We start from the raw sequence: 21,748 nt of genomic DNA on the forward strand, positions 1-21,748 counted from the left end.
ATAGTCTTTATTATTGTTTAAATCCACAAAACATTAACAAAATCAAATTATACATAAAGTTGAAGCCTAGCTAGACAATTCAGACAGATGACATACTCTTAATATTCCCAAGAGAATTCTACTTCATGTGTTTACTTAGATTTACCAAGGGTCTTTTGTAGCTTCTAGACAGAGCCAGAACCAAGTACCAGTAAGATTAAGCACAATTTAGCAGTACATATGAATTTCAGTTGTGTGTGTGTGTGTGTGTATGTAGTAACACAAAGTCCAGTGCTTCCATCCTTCTTTAGATTTTATGCCTAACTTAAGTTTTCTGAAGTTACTTGCTTTGGGCAGTGGGCAGGCTGGGCTGCAATGCAGTCATTGGCTATCTTAACACTCCTGTGTCCGGTGTGGTTTCCTTAGTGATCCTACAGAGAACAGAGTTTTCTTAGGGCAGTGTGTAGTTAAGAGGTACCAAGCCACATACAGTCTTAGATCAAAATTAAAATAAGTTTCCACTTTTCTAGTTATTTCAGTCTGTGGATCATCCATTCAAGTCAGAATCACAAATTATTAAAACGGGAAGAAAACAAAACATCAGTCACTCCTTTCCCCTTTGGAGTTAGGAAAGTAGAGACCTTGTGACGAATCTCTTAACTAAAACCACCCAGCACGCCAGGTATGCATCTACAGCCCTTTCTAATTATTATGCAATCTCTGCTGTGAATATACAACATCTGCCTGGGGCTCCAGCACAGGGGAAACATAGCATATATGCTATACCTCCAGTGTCCAGGAGGGGATGCCAGAAGCTAATATAAGTACCAAAAGCAACCAAAATACCAACCTTGTTTTGTTTTTGCAGCACTACAGATAAAACTCAGGGCTTCCTTTATCAGGCTAGCATTCCACCATTGAGCCCCAAAATGTACCTGTCAAGCAGAGAGCATGGAGTTGAAAGCAAACAGCAACACCATCATGTTTCTGCGGTTAAATGTAGCATTCTAAAGAAGACAAGGTCCCGAGTCATAAAGAGCAAAGCAGTTTGCTCAGGGTGTGAGCTCTGGAGACTTACAGCTGCCTCCATCCATCATTCATTCTTAGTGTGCTCCCTGAAAGCTAATGGCATCAGGAAGCTGCTTAACCCCTGTCAGCCTCAATTCCACCTGCAACACGTGGACAAGTCACACCTACTTCATTCTTGCAAGGAAGAAAGAAATATGTTCAATGTTTGATATGCAATAAAGGCTATTTGTTGTTATTTAATGGATCAAGCATTAATTTTTCAAAATGGCCATAAGGTATTCAAAGTGGAAGACATTCCTACTGCTTTTGAGGCCCTCATAACTGACTGAATGGTTACTATTGGAGAATATTTTATGCTGTTTGTTTCCTGGCATCTAAGAGTTTATTTTTGAGGTTCAAAAATTTTTCCTTATATTCCCTTACACATTCTTGTTTAAGAAAGAAACTGTGTTAAATTGTTTATATGTTAAATGAGCAATGGTTTGGGTTTTGGAACATATTTGGCCTCATTACTTCTTAAGTAGATTTGAGTAGGAAAACATTTGTAACATTCCAATTCTTTCTTCTATTTATTATATCTCTCCTGAAGTAATGTTATGCATATTCAAATGTACTAAAACCTAACCTATTCACGTTCAAAACCACCAAGTTGGTATAATGTACACACTAAATAGATGGTGTACAAAGTGCAAGGATTGCTAATCCCACAGACAATGACTATCAAGGACATACCTCTATGTAGCACTTGAACTGTCATTCTGCCTTTTCCAACGCTCATCATCCTGAGAGACTCCGTCTCCACAGTATGTTACCTACAGGTCACACTGCTGGCCACCTCCCAAGATGAGTGCTCACAGAGAAGAGCAGTGAGCAGAATGGCAGCCAATGAATGGATCAATCACCTTATCATCAGAGCAGAGCGGTCAGAACCAGCAGTGTCTTGTATCTTCGTGCACTTCTGGAAACAGTGGTAAGGAAGTGAAGCGTCGTCTGGAATTTCTGAAACCCACCTAACTTCTGCAGACTTGCTGTCTGGCCCAGCTTAATCACAATGCAGGAGACACTGTTGCCTGGGAGCTGGCCTCCACTGTGAGCCACACAGTACTGAGCTGGGCCTTTCCCACCCACCTCCTCTAACATACTTTCTCCTCCACTGTCAACTCTGGATTCAGTGCAGTAGGTTCAGCAATGGGTTTGCATGAGTTACTGTTGACACTCATGTTGCCACTTGGGCTGACAGCATGAAAAGTCTGTTTGTGACAGTTTCTTTTCCTCTTCTATGGAAATAGCATGCATTATATAATTTGGCTTTACTAATAGCCTTATAATAATATTCCAAGCCAGATCATGGTAATATTTCCCCTGAACATATATGTTAAATGTCTATGATTTTCAAACTCTGTGTTCGTGATTCTGATGTCACTGCTTCTATGAAGCTAGCTACAAACATTAGTGAGCTACTTTATTGTGGCCTCAACATGAAATAGATGGGACAGACATCCAGTAGAGGATTTCTGTGTCATTATTAGCTAGCATTTCATGTGAGGTTTGAGTAGAAAAGTAAGCGATACTTTGCCTGCTATAACCTTCTTCCTGTACACTGCACATTTTATGTTTACCTTTCTACCATAGGCATGTAACTCTCAATATGTGACAAGTACAGTTGTCAGAGAAGGTAGAACAAATACATCCAGCTTAACAACTTAGTGCCTATCTGCCCCGGCCAGCAGGGAGTCGAGCAAGGAAACAAGGGGAAAATTAACCTGAATGAAAAAAGGCAAACAGACACAAGAAGGAGACCATGCTAGGTGTTTGTCACGGTCTTGAGAGTTTATTCTTACATGTAGGTTTATATAGGGTTGTAGGGGGAAGGGGGCGTGGTCAGGGCAAGGAGTTGTAGGGGAAGGGGATGTGGCCAGGGCAAGGAGTTGTCAGGAAACCTAGAGGGGATGTAATTAGGTGTTCATCTAATCTTGCCTCACTGGCTTAACATCCTGACTGCACCAGGCTTCACATCCTGACCATAAACTGGCCTTTTGCAAAAGATAAGATTCTGTAAGCAGTTTGCTGACTGGTTCCAGAAGTACCTAACAGAAAGCTGGATGGACCAGCTTTCTGAGTAATGAGTCAGTTTATGAGCAGGCCCAGGCAAAATGGAGAGGCTTTTGCTCTATGGCTCCTGACACCTATTGTAGTGCCAGGTGCAAAATCAACACACGCAGAAATCCTTTCCATATACCAATAACAAGTCGCGGATGAAATGATGGCAATACTCACATTTACAATTGCCTCAAAGAAAATAAAATGCCTTGGAATAAACCTAACCTAGGAAGCGAAAATGTTCGAATACTCAAGACAAAAATTGCAGAATACACTAGGAAATGGAAAGACTGCCCACACTCATGGATTGAAAGAATCAATATTGTGAAAATGGCTACTAAAATCAACCTACACATCTAATGCAATCCCCATCAAAATTCCAGTGTCATTCTTCACTGAAATAGAAAAAATATTAAGTTATTTGGAAGACAAAAGACCATGGATAGTCAAAGCAATCCTGAGCAATGAATAAATAAATAAATAAGGCTGGAGTTATGACTATTCTTGATTTCAAGGTCTATGACAGAGCTATAGACAAAAAAAAACAAACCAACAAACCTCAGCATGGTCCTGGCACAAAAAAGACAAGCAGATCAACAGATTAGCCTAGAAGATCCTGTTATAAATGCATGCAGCTATAGCCAACCAATTTTTCTCACCGAAGGAAAAACAGCCTCTGTAACAAATGGTTATGGCAAAAACTGGATATATCTGTGAAGTAGCATGAAACCAGATCCTCAATTCTCTTCATGCACAAGAATCAACAATGAATGGATCAATCCACCTTATCATCAGACCAGAAACTGCAAGAGAAAAAAGCAGGGAAGCACTTCAAAATATAGTCATAGGTAATTTCTTTCTGAACAGGATTCAAGTTGCTCAGAAATAAGACCTATAAACAAAAAAAGAACCCCATAAAATTAAAAAGCTTGTAGATAATCATAGGCAGCCCAAAGAATAGAGGTAACAATCTTTGCTTGCCATACATCTGACAAAGAATTAATATCTAGAGTATGTAAAGGCTTAAAAACACTAAGCAATAAGAAATCAAACAACCAGGCTGGAGAGATGGCTTAGCAGTTAAGCGCTTGCCTGTGCAGCCTAAGGACCCCGGCAGCTCAATTCCCAGGACCCATGTTAGCCAGATGCACAAGGGGCACACGCATCTGGAGTTCATCTGCAGTGGCTGGAGGCCCTGGCGTGCCCATTCTCAATCTCTCTCTATGCCTCTTTCTGTCTGTTGCTCTCAAATAAATAAATAAACAAAAAAGAAAAAAGAAATCAAACAACCAATAAAAATTTGGTGATGAGCTTTCCACGCTACCCACGTAGGTGTCCATAGGGCATTGTCTCGATTCCCGACGTAACTGTAGGGAAGCTAACACAATGTCCGGAGCCCTCGATGTCCTGCAAATGAAGGAGGAGGATGTCCTCAAATTCCTTGCAGCAGGAACCCATTTAGGTGGCACCAACCTTGATTTCCAGATGAAGCAGTACGTCTACAAGAGGAAGAGTGACGGCATCTCCATCATCACCCTGAAGAGGACCTGGGAAAAGCTGCTGCGGGCAGCTGCGCCATCGTGGCCCTTGAGAGCCCTGCTCACCGCAGCGTGGCACCCTCCAGGAACACCGGCCAGCGCCGCCGCTTCACCCTGGGACCTTCACGAACCAGAGCCGGGCAGCCTTCCCGGAGCCTCGTCTTCTGTGGCGACTGACCCCCGGGCTGACCACCAGCCTCTCTGTGTAACACAGACTCTCCTCTGCGCTGTGTGGACATTGCCATCCCCTGTAACAACAAGGGCGCCCCCTCCGTGGGTCTCGTGTGGTGGATGCTGGCCCGGGAAGTCTTGCGCATGCGGGGCACCCTCTCCCGGGAGCATACCTGGGAGGTCATGCCCGACCTGTACTTCTACAGAGACCCTGCGGAGATTGAGGAGGAGCAGGCCGCTGCCGAGAAGGCCGTGACCAAGGAGGAGTTCCAGGGAGAATGGACTGCGCCGGCTCCTGAGTTCACTGCTGCCCAGCCGGAGGTGGCAGACTGGTCTGAAGGTGTGCAGGTGCCCTCTGTGCCTATCCATCAGTTCCCAATAGAAGACTGGAGTGCTCAGCCGCCACTGAGGACTGGTCTGCAGCTCCCACCCCTCAGGCCACCGAGTGGGTGGGGACGTCCCCTGAATGGTCCTGAGCTGTCTGCAGACTCAGGAAAGGTGGAAATAAACAGTTTTTAACAGTTAAAAAAAATTGGTGATGAAAATTAATAGAGTTCTCAAAAGAAGAAATATAAATGGCCAATAAATATTTTTGTGTTTAACATCTTTAGCTATCAGATAAATGCAAATTAAAATTACTTGCAACTCCATCTGACTCCAGTCAGAATGGCTATAATCAAAACAATTGATAACAAATGTTGCCAAGGGTTTGAGGAAAGAGGGGTGCTTATTCAGTGTTGGTGGGGTTCACATTGGTGCAACCATTATAGAAATCAGTGTGGAGGGTAATCACGGAGCTAAGCATGATCCAGCTACACCACTCCTAGGCATATCTCCAAGGCCTCTGCATTCTACTACAGAGACACTTTCTCACCCATGTTTATCAACCTAGATGCCCCTAATCTCGTGAATGGGCAATGGAGATGTGGAACATATACTCAATGGGGTTTTATTTATTTGTAAAGTAGTGCAATCATGAAGTTTGCAGAAAAATGGATGGATATAAAAGTATTAAACTAAGTGACAGACCAAAAAAAACCCACAAATGCTACATAGTTTCTCTCATATGCATATCCTAGCTTTCAATGTCTAGATTTGTAGGTCTCAGAGTCAGTAGAGGTCAGGAAGCCAGTAAGAAGTGGAGAGGGCTGGCTGGCTTTACAAGCAAATACTTTTACATGTGGCAGAAACTGTTTACATCATAGTTGTGGTGGTTTGTTTCAGGTGTCTCCCATAAATTTAGGAGTTCTGAATGCTAGATTCCCAGCTGATGGAGATTTGGGAATTAATGCCTCCTGGAGGCAGTGTATTGTTGGGGGTGGGCTTATGGGTGTTATAGCCAGTTTCCCCAAGCCAGTGTTTGCACAGTCCTGTTGCTACAGTCCACCTTATGTTGGCCAGGGGGTGATATCCACCTTCTGCTCATGTTGTCATTTTCCCTGCCATTGTGGAGCTTCCCCCTTGAGCCTGTAAGCCAAAATATACCTATTTTATCCCACAAGCTGCTCTTGGTTGGGTGATTTCTACTAGCAATGCAGACCTGACTGCAACAGTAAAGTGGTACCAAGGAGTGGGATTGCTACTAGACACCTGACTGTGTGTCTTTGGCCTTTTGGAGCTGATTTTCAAGAGGAATATGGAAGGGTTTGAAACCTTGGCCTAAGAGATGCTTTGCAGTGCCATAAGTACAGCTTGATAGACTATTCTGGTCAGAGTTGAAAGATCTGAATGCAGTAAGAACTGTGAACTGTGAGATTTGGCTTATGAGGGTGAGAAAGAGCTTTGCTTGGACTGGGCTAGCAGTTTGTGTGAGGCTTGCTGTTATGCCCATGTCTTCAGAAGTTGTGCGGGGTTCCTTTGCATAGAAATAAACTGGTGTGAGAAGAGGGATATAGCACAAAGGGTCCAAAATCTCCTTCCTACTTTATTCAAACACCTCAAACTTAGGTGTTTGAATGCTAGATTCCCAGCTGATGGAGATTTTGAAATTAAAGCCTCCTAGAGGGAGTGTATTGTTGGGGGTGGGTTTATGGGTGTTATAGCCAGTTTCCCCTTGTCAGTGTTTGACACACTCCCCTTTTGCTATGGTCCATTTTATGTTGGCCAGAGGGTGAGTCCACTTTCTGCTCATGCCATCATTTTACCCTGCCATTGTGGAGTTTCTCCCCATCGAACCTATAAGCTGAAATAAACCTCTTTTTCCTACAATTTGCTCTTGGTTGGGTGATTTCTACCAGCAATGTGAAGCTGACTGCAATAGCTTGCTTGACAGTTTTGGGCTCCTTAATGTCATGCATGCATTATTCTGTCATTATTGCATAAAGGTTCTGAACTTAGCAGGCAATCAGCATCTTCACTCTCCATCAGTTCAAAGGATCGTGGCCCTGTGTGCACAGCCTGCCACTTCTAGTTACATCACAGCCCCTGTTACCTCAGAACCAAAGAGAACCCCAAGAGCTCCCACTTTACACATCTTGAAGAGCCTTCTTTGATGCTTGGGTGCTTTGCTCTGTTCTTCCTGATAGATGCAAGAAGCAAATGAAAAAATAAAGAAAATCAGACATCAACTTTGTCAGTGCTTTTCTTGTTTATATTTTTTATGTGTTTATTTGCAAGCACGCAGACAGAGAGAGAGAGAGAGAGGAAGAGGGGGAGAATGGGCACACTATGGCCTCTAACCACTGCATGCACTGCTTTGTGCATTTGGTTTTATGTGTGTATTGGGGAATTGACCACAGGTTGTTGGGCTTTGCAGGCAGGCACCTTAACTACTGAGCAATCTCTCCAGCCCAATTTTATTTTTAATGAGATGACACAGAGAGTCCAAGACAAGAAGCAGCATGACAACTGAACTATGGCTTTCAGTGGTGGTTGGCACAAAGGGTCCAAAACCTCCTTTCTAATTTAGCCCTTGCAACAGTGGTTAGGACCCCTTCCTGAGGCACTGGGTGCAAGAGGACCCAGCTGAAGAAACCCATGTTCCTGCTCTCTTTAAGGTCACAGGATTAAGGTTCACTGGGGTTGAGACATACCTCTGGCAAAAGGAAATTGTCTCATGTGATATTCACTGTGTGCACTAAGCTCTGTGACTGTCTCATAGCATCATACGTCCTGACCCCCAAAAGGTCCCCAGGAGAGCTGATCTAACCTAAGAGTTAGAGTGATGGAGGACGTGAGCAGATGGACTTGGACCCAGATGGATTGGGTTTCCATCTTGGTTCTAGAGTTTATTACCTGTTTGACCACAGATACTGAACATATGCTTTAAATTTCCTTCTGAAAAATGATGTTTTAGAATGCTCTGTCTCCAGGAATTTTGTGGATTTAAGGAAGCACTAATACAGATTAACAAAAAAAAGTAGCTTTTCCCTGATAGGTAGTCAGCTAGGGACTAACCCACAGTTGTCGCCTTACCTTGCCTGGCCTGGGAGGGCTAGAACTCGTATCTAATTCAGTCTCAACCAAGTTCAATGCCAACAATAACTTCCTAAATCCCTTCTCAGCAGTGACAGCTTCCTGCTTCTTCCCCAATTTGATGGCTTAGCCCCGGAAGGTGGGCCCTTTCTAAGTCAGTGATTTTCCTGGGCCGACCACCCACCCAGTCAGGTCCCTCCCTACACATCTGAGCCTTGTGATGAGGCTCATTCTAACTGGGTGCCAGGCTCATAAACCAGACATGAAACCCTTGCATAAGCCCATTCTTTCCTACCCTTCTTTTCTCCTCCAGATGCTTTGGAGACTTCTCTTCCCCATTTGAGGGAGATTCTCACCTGATCCTTTCTTTCCTCTCCGCAATGCATCTTTATGGAGATCTAATATCTCCTAGGACGCCAGTCCAGCACAAGTACTAAAACTGGGTGCAGGCATGTCAGGCAAATCCTCAAAACACCATTATATGCTCATGACTCTGTTTGAGAAGTAGTGGATACCATCTCTGTTCTCGCTTCTCTACTGAAGGTATACATGGGATGGAATAGGAACTTAGCTTTTTTAAGATATATATTTTTATTATTTATTTATTTATTTATAAGAAAGAAAAGTTAGATAAAGAGATAGAAGCAAGAGAGAGAATGAATGATGGGCGCAAGAGGTCCTCCAGCCACTGAAAATGAACTCCAAATGTATGTGCCACTTTGTGCATCTGGTTTATGTGGGTCCTGGGGAATCAAACCCAGATCCTTAGGCTTTGCAAGCAATCGCCTTAACCACTGAATCATCTCTCCAACCTGGGAGTTGCCTTTTTGGGCCTGGCAACCCATAACTCTCTAGGAGCCTCTGAGATAGGTATAATTACAACATATAGATTAGAAAAAAATACTCAATTCACTAATTTTCAAGTAAAAGGCATAACTTAGATTTCATGTGGATAAAGTATATCTGTACATGCAAACACACTCATTTAAATCATCCAATTGAGAAAGATAAAACAAAAAAAATGCACCATCTATAAAGGCGTTATCTAACAAATGAGAATTTCCCCAAGGGTTTGCTATGTGTGCCTGTATGTTCTCCTGATGTATACTCCAGGTTGCTTGTTTTTCACTAATTCCCATTCATATTTCCTCTCTGGATAAAATTGTGACCTACTCTACAATCATAGAAGTGGCTCGTATTATTAGAAACAGAATCCTTCCATTGTGAGTATACTCACTGAGAAACTGTACTTTTTGGGAGAACATGAATGCGGTTGGCTGTGAGTCTCAGCTACTCCTGGGCCATTACTGGTGCTTTCTGGACTGCTAGTTGTCTGGCAGCCCTGCCCCTGCAGAGACCCGTGGGCCCTGAGCCCCCGGAATCGCCGTGTGGAAAACTCTTGACAAAACTGTTCACTTCTGAGAAAGAAGTTAAACATCCTTCTTGCTCCAGGGCTTTTCACCACAGCCCAGCTGTCACATACAGCAAAGCCCCATGGTCTGATAAGAGGACCTGAACCAGAACTCATGCTACATAGCTCATTACTCTGTCTCTAACAAATTGTGCCAGTTGTTTCTTTAATTTTAAGTGGCACATAAAACTTGTATTTTAGTGACCATAAAATAATAAATTTTGGGCTGGAGATATGGCTTAGTGTTTAGGACACTTGCCTGTGAAGCCTAAGGACAAATGTTTGACTCTCCGAGTCCCATGTATACCAGATGCACAAAGTGAGGCAGGCATGCCAAGGTCACACATGCATACAAGGTAGTGCATGCACTTGAGTTTGTAGTGGCTGGAGGCTCTTGTATAACAATTATCTCTCTCTTTTACATAAAAGAGTCATTTGTTGGGCTTGCCTAAAATATGACATTTATGAATGAATTTTATCAGTTCCTTAGAGATCTTGGTTTATTTCAAATGTTTTGCTACTATAAAGTTGTATTCAAAAGATTTTTTTTTATTTAGTACCCATGCATGGATATCATTGAGAAGGTACATCCCACTGCCCTGTGGAGAGACCACATACCTTTGTTGCTGCCACATGTGAAGCCTGGAGAGCCCGTCAAGAATCACAATGTGCAGTTCTCACAGGTCTAAAGCAGGACTTCACAGTGGCAATGATTTGCTTCTTCTCTTACTATGAACAAAAACAAGCATCCTCTCATGTGTTTAGGGCTCTTTATACTTCCTTGCCACATATGGATGTTCATGCCCATCCACCACGTTTTCTGTTGAGTAATAACACTGACACTTATAACACTGGTTGGCCATATCTCTGAATTTTTGCAAAGATGTCAAACAAAATGTTCACTTTACAGTAGCTAGGTGAAAAGTATTTTAAATTTTCCTTAATGAATATCTTTCAAACTTAGAACAATTCTTTTTCTTTCTTCCTTTTTTTTTTTTTTTGTTTTTTGAGGTAGGGTCTCACTCTAGCCCAGGCTGACCTGGAATTCATTATGGAGTCTCAGAGTGGCCTCAAACCCACAGCAATCTTCCTACCTCTGCCTCCCAAGTGCTGGGGTTAAAGGCATGTGCCACCACGCCTGGCAGAACAATTATTTTTTAATTTAAACAATATGCAATTTGACATTGCCAAAGTTTTATCATTTTCCAATCAACTTCAGTTTCTGCACCATAGGTTTTTGAGGTAAACAAAGAGTTCCCCATGTAGAAAGAAAACACAAACTAGACTCAGGTTTAATTTAGATCTACTCCTTGATGCCTGGGAGTTATCAGACATTGTTATCCAAGTACCTGGCCCTATGTTTAGAGCTATAGAACTGCTTTTGGTCTGGGAAAGCACAGACCAATGAGAGTTGTGGGGAGCTGGTATCACTGGCCGATGGTGGCATCTCCTGGACAGCCCTGAGCCTCATCAGCAGAAGGAGAGCACTGTGGTGGGGGTACACTGGGTGATGACGGGGGTCGACTGCGGCTGATGGTTTTCTCAGGCTTCTCTGATTACCTGATTTGTCAATGTGGTTGCTTCCTGGAAAATGATCAAACTGGATACTATTGGTTTGGAGGAGCACAAGGGCTGATGGTTTTCTCAGGCTTCTTTGATTACCTGATTTGTCAATGTGGTTGCTTCCTGGAAAATGATCAAACTGGATACTATTGGTTTGGAGGAGCACAAGGGGTAGTAAGAGTGTTAGAAGAGGAAATAAAAGCAGCTAAACTATAATCAGCTTTGCGTTCATTCAAAAGGCCATCCCGTAATTGGAAAAAAAAAAAAATCAGCCATCACATAGGGAAGGTGACTATCAAAGTGAGTCTGCAGGGCAGCAGGGCTCCCTGCGGTTGATGCTCACAGCACTCAATGCGACTTGCTGCCCAGGCCAGATGACCTTGATTGCCAACCTGACAATATTCTGAGAAAGCATAGGTGGTCCTTCGTGTTCCTAGACAATTTTCACCATGTGTCAGGCATCTGGCCCCTCTGAGGAGCTTTATTTACAGTTTTTGGTTCATTTTCTCAGTACAGACATTGTGGCATAAGACCCATGTCCTCATCCCAGTGGAGGAAGGTATAGGTATCAGTGATATGCTTTAAGAGCTGAATTCCTATCCACAGAGCCATAGTGGTCCCTCCTCAGAAATGTCAGTCAGTTAAGAGACACTGAGAAGGTATTAAGGGCTGGGGAATGGCCAAGTGGATAAAGCACTTGCCACTCAAGCCAGAGGATCCAAGTTTTATTCCCCAGACCTCATGTGAAAGTTGTAGCAAGTTTCTATAATCCTAACAGGCTGGAGGCATGACGGGAGGTAGAGACAGAAGTTCCCAGAAGCTCGTCATGAGCACAGCAAAGAAAAATAGCAGAGTAAGATCCAGAGGGAAACCCTGCCTCAGAAGAGGTAGAAAACTGAGGACCAACTTGAAGGTTGTCCTCTGACCTCCATATGCATTATGGCACACACACAAATAATAAAAAGAAGGTATTAGTATCAGGTAGATGAGAGATTAGAGTCTGTTAGGAGTGAGTTGTTCAGCCATACAGCATAGAGATCAAACGTTCCCACCCCACTGATGGCCATGCTGGGTACCAAGTGGCTACCCAAGTCCCTGGCTTATTTTGTCCAGTTCCAGAGGGAGTGTAACTATAGTCAAAGCAATCCCTTCAGGCTTTCAGAGTCTGACTTCATCATGTAGTCAAGTCATCTTTCACCTTGGTCTGCCATCAGAGCCAACTTCTGTGTGAGGCTGGATTCTTTTTGAAGGACTGGCCACGTCATACCCTCTGGTTCATCCAGCAGTGCTCTTTTTAACTTAACTTCACAGCATCTGTCTCACGGTGGCTCTTGAGCACATGAAACTCCTGTCCTGAGACAGGAGACAGCCATAGAGGCAGCACCACTGAAAGTCTGGGGTCCTGTCCCAAGGCCAGACCCTGGAGCTTCCTCCCCAGCTCCCATCATGAGAAGCGCCTCCTGAATGGGTCCTATCCTCCCATCCAGCTTCCAGGTGGCCCTGCAGAGGTTTGGCTTACTCAGAACAGCACAACTGAGGGTTGGATCTGTAAAAATGCCATCTTCATGATCACCATTTTTCATCACCAATGCACACAGTTGGCCTTTTCTGAATAGCACAGCTGCATGACAAAGGAAACTACTGTGCCTGCTGTCTCTCTGTGAAGCAGTGAGTATCCATGATTGGAAGAAGAGCTCCGAACATAATCTAGTTCATTTTAATTCAAGCTATATAAACACAGGATTCATATGAATACCCTTATCCTAGAGAGAGATATGATTTCATAATATATTTAATCCAAAATATAGGATGACAATTCCTCCCAGCCCTTCTTTTATGACTCTATCACTTTAGGCCTAATACATAACATATACACAGAAAATATAACTTGTTGTTTTGATATGTTGGATTTTATTACTTTTTAAAATTGTACAAAGAGCACATGAGTATGAGTTTAAAAAAAATAAGGAAATGTAGGGTGTTAAAAAAGAAATACAAAAGAAATCAGAAACATTAAACAAAAAATTTCCATTTTGCAAATTGAAACAAAAAGGCATTTTGCTTACTACAAAAGTGTTGTTTCAATATATTAAGAAGTCTTTGATTCAGACACAGCACAAGACTTTCAGTTACTCATTAACAGATCAGAGTCTCCATGAACAAAGGAAGGATCACAGCATGACCTGGTGGCCACAGGCAGGGGCTGAACTGAGTGGAGCTGGGGCAATCAATGTCCATGAGGTATCACCATAAATAACTTCATCAGCCGATCAACAAAGCCAGCAGTGGGTGGATGTCACCATTTCAACTGTTAATGGGAAACACCATCTCTGCCATTTTTCCTTGGATGGCTTGCAATGAGGATTCTTCACACTTAGAAGAGGAGACAAAGGTTGAGCAGTGGGAGGAGGCAAACTACTGCTGTCATTCCCTGGTCCCATCTCTACTGAAGGCATGCTAGCTGTGACAGACACATCAAGGATGATGGTATGATCACACCTAAGTTTGCTGTCAAGTGATTTATAAAATAACTGGCTGCTGGCATTTCTGCTTCCTGTCTACCATGCTGCTGTGGAGAGCAAGGCTATGGCCTGTTAAGTGCTGCTGCAGACACATGACTACCTCACACCCGCTTTTTGCTTGCCTCTCTGGGTTCTCCCCTCACCACCCAATAACTGCTGCCCCCTTCTGGATGAAAGAATTATACAGCACTGCTGGGCTGCAGCTGCCTTGCGGCTTATTTCCATGTTTTTGAGATGGAAAGGACTCCTGGGGGGTCATTTACAGAGCTTTATCAATGTAGTCCAGGCCAGAGCTAGCGATGCAAGGGGGCTGTGGCTTTCACATTAGAAGCCCAGATACCCTTGAGAGACAGCCAGCCCCACTTCAAGCTGTGCCACCTTAGAGGTCTCTCCACACTTTCTATCCCTCAAGTGTGATATGGGGTTAAGAGCAGTTCCATACCACAAGCTGGCTGCCCTCAAAACATGAGAAGGAGAATGTCTGAAATCAAGAGCTGCCTCAGAGATTCTGGCCAAGTCAGTACTTTTATTTAGAGATGGAGGTCTCTTAAGGGATCTTACAAACTGCACGTTTATCCCTGTACAAACAGGTGAAGAAAGCTACGTGAGGGAAATCTGACTCTCCTGCGCTCATGTGTAGCCTACATGGAATTTGCCCCACGGGTATTGTGCCCTCTTCTGTTGGCTGCATCCATCCACACTTACTTCACAAAGCAAACCTCAGAGCTCTAGAAGCAGCTTCTCACTGTCCTGCTTTTCCTCAGCTGCTTCTTCAGATCCTTGTGGTGGGAGGAAAAGAGAACAAGGTATCTCTTTGCATCAACTCTACAGACCGTTCACAGGAAGCTCTAAGTACAGGATAAATGTTTAATTCTTTACATTTAGGTCAATGAACTGCTATGTTAAGATTTTATATTAGTTTTTGTGAGAAGAAACTTAAAATACCACCTAGCACACTTGCTTGGTAAAAGAAATTCATTTATATACTAGCAAAAAATTTCCATGTGCCAAGAATGCTTAGCAGCTGCGATTCTTTCTTTCCTTTCTCCCCCAACCCCTCTGTTAACAGGCCTGAATGTGTATTAAAGTGCAAATGTTTAATCTACATGTTTTTGGAACCATTGTACTAGGTGACAGCTCCTAACAATGAGGGTGGTGCCAGATGGTCACCCTTATGTGGCTTTCAGGGACCACTGCCTAACTGTTCTGGACTCATAGCTCATAAGACTCACCTTTCCCACATTTGACCAATTCATCCAACTCTGGAATTCTTTCCTTAGGATCTATTGCTTAATAAAAATACTTACTATTTATTATCTAGATTTTACTTCTAAAAATTAGAAATCAGAGACAAATGCCTAATTTTAAAAAAGGATTAATAACTATTTCTGTAAAATGCTGGCACCCTTTAAAAATTAGGTCACATGACGCCATGAACAATGCACATGCACCACGAAACTAGGTCATGTGACAACAGGGACAATGCATGTGGATGGAGAAACTAGGTCATGTGACTCTGTGAGCAATGCATGTGCATCAAGAAACTATGTCATGTGACAACATGTACAATGAAAGTGCAGACAGAAACTAAGCCATGTCATATGATAGTATGGATAATCCTTGTACATTGAGAATCTAGGTTATGTGACAACATGGACAATGCACATGCATTGAGAAACTAGGTCACATGATAGCATGAAAAATACATGTGCACAGAGAAACTAGGTCACACAGACAAAACACGTGTACATTGAGAAGCTATGTCATGTTACAGCATGGACAATGCATGTGCATTGAGCCATAAGCAAACATATTGTAAGCAAATAAAAAACTTTTCATCCTCTAGGTATCATGTGACAAAATTAAAAAGCCAAGTACATATATCAAAATAAGAAATAATAAAATAAAATAATCTGGGATATTTATATCATTTTTGGATAGTTCAAATTTTCTACAATAAAATTATACAGGCTTTATAATTTTAAAAAGCAGCTCACCTGCTTTTAACATAGGAAGTCCAGGCACAAGAATATGAAATTACAACTAGCTGATACTGCTAAAGGACCAGTGAACTTTGCATACATTTATGAAAGTGTGCTTATTTTCATATCTAGGAGACCAATCAAAAGGGAGATGTGAGAAGACCAAGGCACAGACCAGGAAACCTCTTGCATTGTGGGCACTGGAATCCATGAGCTAACACACTCTTTAGAGGACATTTTTGTCTTAAAATAATTGTACCTGGATTACAGCTGAGAACAAACGTGATACAAGGAAAAAAAAAAAACTGCTGAATTTTAAAGCTGTGTTCTAAATCTTCAGCTCACAAATGTCAATCACTTTAAGCAGATTTGGGTAAGGAAAACAGGTAAGGGTAGCATGGTTAAAGTCTGTTTCCAGCCTATCAAACTGCTATGCTGTACCTAATGGAGATACACAGTGGCCTAACTACTTTCTATGCTGAAATAAAGTCTCAGGAGGATGGCCAGACTACATTTTCCTGTTCCCATGTTCACTTTCCACCTTGCTGGCTAGTGATATTTAAACCCATTTAAGTCTACATCTTGGGGGCTGCAGAGATGGCTTAGCAGTTAAGGCACTTGCCTGCAAAGCCAAAGGACCCAAGTTCAACTCCCCAGGATCCATGTAAGCTAGATGTACAAGGTGGCACATGCATCTGGAGTTTGTGTGCAGTGGCTGAGTGCCCTGTCACACCCATTCTCCCTCTTCCTCTCTCAAATAAATAAATAAAACAAAAAAATCTACATCTTGGTATTCTAAAATAAAGCTCTATTATTATTCAAATATAACTACAAGACTTACTGAAGTGCCAAAAATAAGGAGCTGTTAAAAGCTCAGTACTAAATGAGACATCTCTATCTTGCTTTCTAAAGCTCTGGAGGAGACAGAAAGAATGTAAGAGCCATGGGGTGGGGCGGGGTACTTTGAAGTACTGTCCTCCAGACATTCACGACTTCACAGTGGATCTGTTACCACAAGGCCTGCACAAGACTGAGCTCTTCAGCATTATGGCACAGAGGATGGAGACAGACAAAAACAATGAAACACTGATACAGAAAGGCCACGGGAAAGGAGGGTGTTCAGTGGAATAGAAGTTTATGTGTGTGTGGGGGGGGGAGAAGGGGCCAACAGGAGGGAATTACAATTAAATTGCAATATGTTCATACTAAAGTTCTCAGTAAAAATAAGTATATAATGAACAACAAACAGAAAACATAAAAACGTGCATTCTTTATGTACTTTACAAGAACCTTTGCTATTCTACCAAACAGGTAAAAACAAAAACAAAAACAAAAAAAACCACAACCCTGCAATAGAAGTATCTAGAATGCTGGCAAAATGGACAAAACGGAGCATTTCTCCATGAGGAAGAGACCAAACATTTGAGAAGGGCACGCTGGGAAATCTGCTGTTCCTGCTCCTCTGCTCTGCACCCAGTATGAGAACTGACAGCAAGGGTACCAGCCTGAAGGTCACCTCGTGTAGAGTGAGGGACACTCCAGCCAGTGGCACGGAGGAGGAAGTGGCTAACCCCAGCAAGCAAGAGGACAGCTGTGGCTAGCTGAGGACGCACGCCGTGGTGGAGCAAGTGCAGGCCTGGCTGAGCTGCTCCCTGCATACGGTGGACTAAGAGGTCCAACCTAGATGGGTATCTTGAGCTGGGCTCACACTGAGGGCATGACAGACGCTGAGAGGGCAGGTAAAATGCTAGCAGAAAGCAAAAGCTACAAGACTTGAAAATAGCCTCAATTCTGAGTGCACCACCCAACATGCAGCCCTGCCTATCCGGTAGACGATGGGAAGCTTAGTCCTGGTGCTGAAGAGCAACTTCTGTCCAAGCACTGGCTACTGCTGAGGACCAGGGACACAGGGAGCTTTGGGGGAAACAAGGCTGGCAAAGAAAAGAGCAGCAGCCTTGGTGGCACAAGGCTTTAATCCCAGCACTCAGGAGGCAGAGGTAGGAGGATCGCTGTGAGTGTGCGGTTACCCTGAGGCTGTGCTGCAGTCAGATTCACACTGCTGGCAGAAAAAAAAAGTGTTTATTTCGGCTTACAGACTCAAGGGGAAGCTCCACGACGGCAGGGAAAATGATGGCATGAGTAGAGGATGAACATCACCTCTGGGCCAACATCAGGTAGACCACAGGAGAAGGACAGTGTGCCAAACACTGACAAGGGGAAACTGGCTGTAATACCCTTACGTCCAACCCCAACAGGAGGCATTAAATTCCCAAACCTCCATCAGCTGGGAACCTAGCATTCCAAACACCTAAATTTATGGGGGAACACCTGAATCAAACCACCATAGACTACATGGTGAATTCCAGGTCAGCTTGAGCTAGAGTGAGACCCTACCTCAAAATAAATAAATAAATAAATGAAAAATATCAAACAAAAAGCCAAGAGAAAAGGGAAGCAAACACATTCCCTAGGGAATATAATTTCATGGATAGTTTTCTCAATAAACAAATAGCAACCTTCTGGGAGAAAAAAAAGTCAGAATCTAGAATTGCTACAGTATGTATTCAACAAAACACCACTAGAAATGTAAAATGCAAAAATCCAGGCATTACCTCTCTAAAAAAGAAAGAAAAAATACATAAATAAAATATTAAAAAAAAAAAACTAGGGCTGGAGAGATGATCCGCAGTCAAGGACACTTGCATGTAAAGCCTGATGGCCCGGGTCTGATTGATTCCCCATTGCCCATGCAAAGCCAGACGCACAAACTGGTACATGCAACTGGAGTTTGACTGCAGCAGCAGGAGGCCCTGGTGCACCCATATTCACACTCTCTCTCTCTGTTCTCTCTTTCTAGTAAGTATATCAAATTAAATAAACAAAAACTAGTCAAAACCAATCCCCACCACCATTTGATACTGTGTTTTATTCTTTACTATAGCCAGTTGTGACAGGAATGCTGGGGTATCCTGTGCTTTCATTTGAACACTCCTCATGGTGCTGGCATCTTCTGTTTTTTTTTCTTTTTTTTTTTTTTTTTCGAGGTAGGGTCTCACTCTAGTCCAGGCTGACCTGGAATTCACTCTGTGTTCTCAGGTAGCCTCGAACTCATGGTGATCCTGCTACCTCTGCCTCCCGAGTGCTGGGACTAAAGGCATGCACCATCACGCCCGGCTCTTATATTTCTTTTATTTAGCTCATGTACTGTCTTAAGAGATATGTGTTTTAAGCTTTTTCACATTTATTACTGAGTTGTATGAATTTCTTATCCATTGTAGCTGAAAGTCTCTATTAGACACAGGCTTCACAGATGCTTTAGGCAATCTTTAGTTACTCTTTACTTATTCACATGGTCTTCTGCAGTACAGGTTCTTATGTTGACTAAGTCTAGTCTATAGATTTGTTACATATTTGAGGATGTAAGATCTTTTTTGATCTTAAAGCTGTGTTGTGAAGGCTTTCTTTTATGATTTTTGTCTAGAAATTTTCTATTAAAATTATGGTAAATTTGGGTTTTCCGTAATGATTAGGATATATTTTATATTAGTTTTCATACATGGAAAAAGTACAGAAGTGAATATGTGTTGTCAGTTATTTCCTTGACTGTTTGACTGGCATTGGTGTATTCTTTCTACACATTTGTAAAGGTAGATTTTCTTTACCTGATTGTTTTTGCGACCTTTTTTTCTGATACTGGCATTTAAAGCATAGGTTTTCTTCTAGACATCACCTCAGTGACATTGCAGAATTTTGGGCATGTGCACTTCATGCATTTCAGCCAAATCACTGATGATGTGCATGTGAGTGTCCTTGCAAGTATACTAGTTCATGTTTCTTCAGCTCACTAGAGGCTTGGTCGGTGTGCAGATTAATGGGGATCAACACATTCACAATATCTGGGCCATTATTTCTTCAAACATTTTCCTGAATTTTTTTTTTGTCCACTAAGATTCCCCATATGCTTGATGTTGTCTCACAAGTGTCTGAACTTAGTCGATTTGTTTTCCCTCTGCTGCTCAGACTGGATACTTTTTATCAATCTGTCTTCACATTTAAGTCTTCTGCTGCTATAGTCTTTAACATTTTCTTGAATCAACAAGAATGAATGTTCCCTTGCTATTAAGCTTTTTTAGCTGTGCAATTTTTAAAATTTTCTGTTCAGTTTTGCATTTTTTCACTTGAGAATCTCTGGTAATTTGTTTTTGTCATACTTTTCTTCAGTTAGTTCTTTAACTGGAATCCTGGATATATTCCTTAACTGGAGCCCTAATTACAGCTTTGATGTTTTTCTTAAAAAAATATAATATTTGGGTTGGGGAGAAGGATGGAGGTGAAGAGGAAGTGGAGAGGTTAAGTAAAAAACTAAAGATATTGTAAGTAAGACATATGGAAACCTGTTTACTTGTTACCTAATAAAATATCTACATGAAAAAAAAGAGAGTTTGGGCAGAAGCACCTTGTGGAGATGGATAATGCTACTCTCAGAAGGCACAGGCTGTTACGGAAAAACCCAAATGCTGGGGTGGGACATCTCCCAGTGAATTGTCTCTCAGAGAGGCCCTTGAGGCCTCAATACAACACAAGCTATTTTCAATGCTCTAGGATGCCACCAGAACTAAATGGTTAGAGCCTATTTATGAAGAAACCACATACTTTAGTTTCAAGAACTGAGAGGTAGAACTGAGCTGGAAGCTTCTTCCCTGTTGGCCAGCTATCGTAGTCCCTGGAAAGTGCTGCTCAGTCTGCTGGGGAAAAAAGTCATCCACAGTCTTACCCAGAAGTGGCTCTTGTGAGTTATACAACAGGCCACCCAGGCAAGCTGTGCAAGAGTGGCATGATTGTTATAGGAGGTAACCAACTGCTGTCTGGATTTGAGGTAAGCTCCATGGGAGACGATTCATGCCTGGTACTGAAAGCCTAGTCAAAAGTCTATGCCTGAGGAGGTCATAGGACCTAGGAGGAAAGCTGCAACTGTTGTTTGGCTAAATGGATATGTTATGCCATCAAATTTTCCTCTAAACATTTATGGTTATGTCTATAGACTAGTGCTGCTCTCACTTGGGAAGAGCTTCATCTTCTTCCCTTCTCTTCTTCTCCTCCTGTTTTTTTTTTTTTCCAGAAGCCAGTGACTACTGGGGAGACTGAAAATTCCTCAGTTTTGTGAGGAGGTGACAATGGAGTGTTCAGTAAATGACACATCTCTGCCACACCCTCCAAGGCTCAGGCGCCATTGCAAAAAAGGTGGGAGAAACAATGAAACCACAGGATGGGGAAGAGTACTTTGGAACACTATTTGTTGGACATGAGATGGCTGTTTCATTCAGGAACTCACAGCAGCTGTTGTAACTTGCATAAAAATGGCACAACACTGGACTATCAACATGTCATAATGGATGATGGAGGAGGACTGAACAACAACAAAAAGTCAACATAAAAGAGTGACTAGGTGGCAAGGAGAAAGGGTTCAATGCAAGGGAGTAATTGGAAGAGATTATGATCAAAATAAAACGGTACATATAAAATGTATAAACAGATAAAAATTCATTCAAGAAAAACAGCCACAAATGTCCAAACACATGTGAATGCCCATAGCTGGACTACTTTAACAGTCTAGACTTATAACTTATAAATATAATGGAATAGTGACCACTCATTAAAAAGGAACAAATTACTGATATATGCTAGAGTAGTTATTTCCTAAAACTTTATGCTAGGAAAAAGCAACTGAATGCAAAAGTTACCTGTGTATGCTGGTCTGTATTGCTAGCACATACCCAGGAAATGTAAAATTTTCAAGATAGAAAGTGTTTAACTAGGATTTGACTTGCATATGGGGTTAAATACAAGTAGGCATGACAAGTATTTTGGTGTACAAGATGTTTTAAAAGCATATGGTGTTGAGGTGAATATGGCGACTCATGCCTATAATCCCAGCACTTGGGAGGCTGAGGTAGGATTGCCATGATTTTGAAGCCAACCTGGGCCACAGAGTAAGTTCCAGGTCAGACTGGGCTGGAGGGAAAACCTGTCTCAAGAAAA

General features: G+C 42.4%; 1 protein-coding gene and 1 pseudogene across 2 annotated transcripts in view; one reads left to right on the forward strand and one right to left on the reverse strand.

Moving 5' to 3' along the window:
- The first annotated feature begins 4,473 nt into the window (after nucleotides 1-4,473).
- On the forward strand, nucleotides 4,474-5,338 carry LOC101595002 (annotated as a pseudogene).
- Nucleotides 5,339-13,161: 7,823 nt separating this feature from the next.
- Stard3nl (STARD3 N-terminal like) overlaps nucleotides 13,162-21,748 on the reverse strand; it is a 48,514-nt gene continuing 39,927 nt past the window's right edge. For both annotated transcript variants that reach the window (XM_045135444.1, XM_045135443.1), the window contains 2 exons: nucleotides 14,433-14,506; nucleotides 13,162-13,578 (listed from right to left, as the gene is read on the reverse strand). In XM_045135444.1, coding sequence (XP_044991379.1) covers nucleotides 14,448-14,506 — 59 coding nt within the window. In that variant the 3' untranslated portion in view covers nucleotides 13,162-13,578; nucleotides 14,433-14,447. The remainder of the gene's footprint in view (nucleotides 13,579-14,432; nucleotides 14,507-21,748) is intronic.

This window comes from Jaculus jaculus, chromosome 16 (assembly GCF_020740685.1).
Source record: "Jaculus jaculus isolate mJacJac1 chromosome 16, mJacJac1.mat.Y.cur, whole genome shotgun sequence".
Lineage (NCBI taxonomy): Eukaryota > Metazoa > Chordata > Mammalia > Rodentia > Dipodidae > Jaculus > Jaculus jaculus.